Source organism: Mizuhopecten yessoensis, unplaced genomic scaffold (assembly GCF_002113885.1).
Source record: "Mizuhopecten yessoensis strain PY_sf001 unplaced genomic scaffold, ASM211388v2 scaffold716279, whole genome shotgun sequence".
NCBI classification, from domain to species: domain Eukaryota; kingdom Metazoa; phylum Mollusca; class Bivalvia; order Pectinida; family Pectinidae; genus Mizuhopecten; species Mizuhopecten yessoensis.
Window position 1 is genome coordinate 277,023 of NW_018480037.1, and position 6,065 is coordinate 283,087.

Sequence of the window (6,065 nt, forward strand, 5' to 3'; positions counted from 1 at the left end):
GAAAATAACAGGTAAGGAGGAAACATCAAACCTAAAGACAATAACAGGTCAAGAGGAGACTTAAAACCTAAAGACAAGAGCAGGTAAAGAGGAGGCATCAAACCTAAAGACAATAGCAGGAAAAGAGGAGATATCAAACCTAAAGACAATAGCAGGTAAATAGGAGATATCAAACCTAAAGACAGTAACAGGTAAAGAGGAAACATTAAACCTAAACAAAAATAACAGGTAAGGAGGAAACATCAAACCTAAAGACAATAACAGGTCAAGAGGAGACATAATACCTAAAGACAAGAGCAGGTAAAGAGGAGGCATCAAACCTAAAGACAATAGCAGGAAAAGAGGAGATATCAAACCTAAAGACAATAGCAGGTAAATAGGAGATATCAAACTTAATGACAGTAACAGGTAAAGAGGAAACATCAAACCTAAAGACAATAACAGGTAAAGAGGAGACATCAAATCCAAAGACAATAACAGGTAAAGAGGAAACATCAAACCTAAAGAAAATAACAGGAAAAGAGGAGACTTAATACCTAAAGACAAGAGCAGGTAAAGAGGAGGCAGCAACCCTAAAGACAATAGCAGGAAAAGAGGAGATATCAAACCTGAAGACAATAACAGGTAAATAGGAGACATCAAACCTAAAGACAATAATAGGTAAATGAGGAGGCATCAAACCTAAAGACAATAGCAGGTAAATATGAGACATCAATCCTAAAGACAATAGCAGGTAAAGAGGGGACATCAAACCTTAAGACAGTAACAGGTAAAGAGGAAACATCCAACCTAAAGACAGTAACAGGTAAAGAGGAAACATCAAACCTAAAACATTAGCATGTAAAAAGCAGACATCAAACCTAAAGACATAAGGGTAAGTGGTTCCTGAAGGACATGTGACATGATTCCGCCAAATCAAGTAAACATATAAAAATCAAATAATTAAAAGTGGAAAATTACGATGATATTTTCCATAGCGTCAACCAATTCAGTAGATGACCTTTTTCAGTAGTTACTACAGAAGATTACCTTTTTCAGTAGTTACTACACAAGATTATCTTTTTCAGTAGTTACTACAGTAGATTCCCTTTTTCATGAGTTACTACACAAGATTCCCTTTTTCAGTAGTTACTACAGAAGATTACCTTTTTCAGTGTTTACTACAGTAGATTACCTTTTTCATGAGTTACTACACAAGATTACCTTTTTCAGTAGTTACTACAGAAGATTGCCTTTTTCAGTAGTTACTACAGTAGATAACCTTTTTCAGTGTTTACTACAGTAGATTACCTTTTTCAGTAGTTACTCCAGTAGATTACCTTTTTCAGTAGTTACTACAGTAGATTACCCTTTTCAGTAGTTACTACAGTAGATTACCTTTTTCAGTGGTTAATACAGAAGAAAGTAAGTATACTATCTTGAAATTAATTATAATCACTATGATTAATCAAGCATTGTTATACCGAAGGAAGAACACGGGCCTCACTTACAGATGAGCAATACTAGGGATTACAACCAATATCCAGACAGAGTAACTGTCGATGTGACAACAATATCAAAGAGAAGGGAAATAAGAACGTTTCTATTAAACGCAGATAACAAAACAGCTTATACTTAGTGCCTAGAGCTGCCGATCAACGTTTGTTCAGTTCTTATTTTGTACAAGAAATTTTAAATTACCTACAAAATGCATTTTAATAGTATGAATTTAGAAGGCATAATTGCGAGCCATTTAAGAGACGAACACTGCCACTAGCATGGTACGTCTGCAATAAGGAAATGCATGCCTGAAAAGTTATACTGGTCGTTTGTATAGTGTTTGATCTAATTAATGTATCAAAGAAAAAGTCACGGAGTGTACAACAGTGCAAAGGAAATAACTATCCCTGTTCCATCCACCTCATACTTTTTTCTGCAATATTTGATCATTTCTGGGTTTTTTCAGCCATTAATGTTGTTAAAATTCGAGCAAAATAATAATTCATGAGTCAGTAGAGGAAGTTGTTAATTATAAAACATACATAAATATACAATTGGTTTTAATTAAATGACATATCATTTGATGCATAATCTGCTATAAAAAGACATAATCCTATTCAAAGATATTGTCAGAAGAGCTGCAAAATGAGTCTTCTCAAGATTGTAGGTAATGGTCTGGTGGATTTGTCATTGATATAGTCATAACGTATCTGCCGTTGCACGAATCCAAGGTATTAGTCATATATATGCATCTCAGTTTTAAAGTCGGCCTATAATCCCAATATATTAATAAGATGAACCAAAGCTATTTATTAGACACGTAATTTCGCTTTATAATACCAGATAATGTAACAAATTTTAAGTGCCAGTGCTCAAATATATATTATCAGGTAATAATAAGATGACTTCGTATTATCTTTTATCAGAGACAGAACTAAGTCTAGGACGCCATGTTATTATAAGAGGCTTCTGTTCTTTCCATTATCGAAAACAGTCGTACCTAGTTGAGTCAGTTCTTTTATTTCAGAACACACCTTTTTCTTTGTGTGATATGGAAGTCGACGTTTTTTATTACGTAGTTGGTGTGCATTGTTTCGTTGCCACTACGTTCACATTTATTCTCGCATGAGGGGGCGTGAAGTTTCTTCGATTTGGCTAAGATTGACATAATCATGTCGTTGAAGCAGAGGACGCTTACGCTTCCGGAAAGCCTGGTTATATTATCCTTGTTCTTTTTTTAATAGTCACCAAGTTGTATCGATTTTGAGTTCGAGTTACGGTTTTGTTGACATTTCGGAGTTTTCTGTAGATTTTTTTAATATAAGTCACTCACTACAATAATCTCGAGTATATAAGTATTAGTCAACTGAGGCAGTTCGTTCTATAATCCCTAGGTGACGGACATTTTAGCCAGTCCGGTTCCTATATTGAGAGCTTTAACCCTAACACAGTAATGAACGCAGACCTGGGCTATACTATCATCACCTACGACCCAAAGAAGGCTCTCAGCGGGGCATCGTTCAACCCTAACATGGCTCTCAGCGGCGCGTCTTACGACCCAAACCAAAATGTCAAGAATTACATCAAGGCGTACGACCCAAACAGTCTCCGTGACACGTACATGACCGGTACCCACAATCTACACGCCCATGAAGCCCAGCCTTACAACACGAACGGGGTCATGACCTCATACGATCCCAATAAACTCACCACCAGTTATATATCAAACATATTCGACCCAAACCAACTAAATGCCAAATTCACTGGATCATTTGATGCTAACTCTCAGCCAGGTATGTCGCGGTGTCATTACTATATACTGATGGCTACATTCATGGCCAACATGATTGTTGTATGTGCCTTTAAATTGTTAAAATGTACAGAAGATTTTTAAAAAAAATCTTAAGTAATGATGCAAAAAAGATTAAAGGGTGTATATCGCATAAACAACATGGCAACCTCATGGAAACGTGTCGTTTATTGCAATGTCAGTTAGACCAAACAGCTCACTAACGTTTTTGCAAAGTTATATGTTTAAGCTGATAATCCGTGTATGCCATATATACTTTCCTACAGACAGTTTTGTTGGAGATTCAGCTAAAAATAGAACATCAACACAGTTGGGAGGTCAAGGACCATCTACGGAGATCAATCATCAGGTCAACACAAACTGGGCAGGACAGTGGAAGGGGGAGTGGCCAAGTAAACACACATCTGGTCAGTGAATAATTTAGCATAGATAAGCTTTTTAATCATCTTCAGTGTTAATTAGTGTCAAATGATACTTCTTTTCAATTGAAGAATATTGAAAATATATTTACAAAGTAGGGTATTTTCCTCATGTTGGATATTTCTTTAAGTCCTTATAATAAAGACACAATTGACGATTTCATTTCTTTCGTACAGATATGTTAGTTGGTGATTCGGTTGAAAATCGAACATCAACTCAATCGGAAGGTCAAAGACCATCTACGGAGGTCAACCTGAAGGTCAACACAAACTGGGCAGGACAGTGGAAGGGAGAATGGCCAAGTAAACACACATCTGGTATGTGAAGTATCTTCATTTGTATTACAGGCCGAAATCTTGCTTTTTCCCAAATTAAAGGATTTGAGATATATGCTTTTTTATTAAGATAACGAAGTAATGCATTTACGGTAATGCGTCCCTTTCTTTGTGCAGCCTCTATGAGAGAGAAACTACCGATCGCTAATTGATAAAAGTACTTGTTATCAACTTACAGATAGTTTGTCCACTGAGGAAAAAGACTCGCCGGACGGAGAAACTGGAAAGTCGTCATGGACTGGGTCGTGGAGCAAAAGCTGGCCGGGTATGCTAACTAAGAAATGTTATAATATGAAATAGTCGGGGTAGGTTGGTATACAGGGTTTAAACAATATATAATCTGTAATTGTATTCAATAAAAAAGAAAGACATTAAACATACGTGCGCAAGGAAGTAAAAGTGTGATTGATATATTTCCTCAAACTTCATTATGCTGTTTTGTAGTGAAGAAACTCCAATAGGCGCGCAATAAACGGTTATAATTTCTGTTACAATATACATTTTATAACGTCAAGATCACTGTAAATGGTGACAAATTCAGAGGAACATTAATAAACTGTATATATAACAAGGTGAACCAGCTAGTCACGGTTCAATAGACCAGGGAGACAACACCCAGTCGACCAAATCACCAGTCACCGACCTCCACTCAGGTAAGTTGAATCAACATCTATCGAAACCTAACTATTAATTAAATGGATCCCGTTTGCAAAGAAAATACTTATTTTTTTTTAAACTTAGTGAACTAATGCTCTACAAAAGATCTAACACATTATTATATTGATAATCCGTTAAAATTGTCAAGACATATTATTCCTGTCCACGCTGATAACTCATTAGAATTGTCAAGCGATTTCGTCATCCTCATATTTCTGACCCTTTAAAAATCAGTCAAAAATCGGTTATTAACAAGTCAATAAAGGTGAAGTAATTAAATGAGGTAGTTTGTTGACCATTGATAAAGAAAATTGCCTTATCGCAATTACATGAGACAAACGTATTGATGTTGCTATTTCAGACGACTCCATCTTTCTAAGGTTGATTATTTTAAAGTGTTTCCTGCACATTTAATAGAAAAGAACATCTATCTGACACCCAAGTTTAATCACTTTTACGAGTTTTGTATTATACGAATTTGGATTTCTTCTTCTTATTTTGTATTTCTTTTCAGAAACAAATTTGGAAGAAACAGCAGTAATTCTACAAGAGCTATTGAAAGCCCTGAAAACCAGAAATGAAGAAAAAGAATTTTAACTATTTGACTGGGTATTCAAGTCCTTAGTACTGAAGTATTTCTCGTAGACATTACATTTTAATAAAAAGTATGCATTTTATCACGAGGTTCTGAATTTTCCATTTGTTCAATATGTATCTACATTGCATTAATACAGCTTTAACGTCGTAGTATAGATTGTAGACCTCAGCATTCCTTCATTTGTCATTGTTTTCAATATATCTTGAACAATAACTTCAGACTATGTTCAGTATATTAACCCTATGTATGTTTGATGATATATTCACATTCAGACAGATTGTTGACCTTTTCAGATGTCACCTGGATATCTATGTTAACCCTTTCACCACTGCAGACCATAATGGACAAATGCATGGTAATGTCTACTAAAGTTACATAGAGGTGAAAGGGTTAATAAACATTCACTTTTGCACAACTCACGGTAATTACCAAGCACTACACCGAAAAAAATCTCCCGAAACCTTTCTTCACCTCCAAATTCACTGAAAGTGTCAGCTATTTTCATATCTTTTTAAACTACATGTATTCCTCAAGATTAGAAAATCAAGTCTCTGAGTATTCTCGGTGAACTATAAATTAAACTCTTTATTCAGAAAAGCATAATAGCTAATTAAAGCGATGTGGAACAACAAGTAGACGAAGCAGAGAAAGCAACAAATAATGACGAGACCAGCATTAAACATTAGAGAAGTTAGCATCAGTATACTTGCACTATCACATGCGGAGATAACAGTGACCATCTGGAAACTGAAAAACTTGAAGACAT

At 35.4% G+C, this 6,065-nt stretch overlaps 1 protein-coding gene across 1 annotated transcript in view; it reads left to right on the forward strand.

Annotated features, from left to right (window-relative positions):
* The window catches only part of LOC110442558 (hornerin-like), a 32,965-nt gene extending 27,607 nt beyond the window's left edge, over positions 1 to 5,358 (forward strand). The window contains exons 16-21 of the mRNA XM_021486215.1: positions 2,874 to 3,272; positions 3,556 to 3,696; positions 3,886 to 4,026; positions 4,223 to 4,309; positions 4,617 to 4,697; positions 5,216 to 5,358. Coding sequence (XP_021341890.1) covers positions 2,874 to 3,272; positions 3,556 to 3,696; positions 3,886 to 4,026; positions 4,223 to 4,309; positions 4,617 to 4,697; positions 5,216 to 5,298 — 932 coding nt within the window. The 3' untranslated portion in view covers positions 5,299 to 5,358. The remainder of the gene's footprint in view (positions 1 to 2,873; positions 3,273 to 3,555; positions 3,697 to 3,885; positions 4,027 to 4,222; positions 4,310 to 4,616; positions 4,698 to 5,215) is intronic.
* Positions 5,359 to 6,065: the final 707 nt, after the last annotated feature.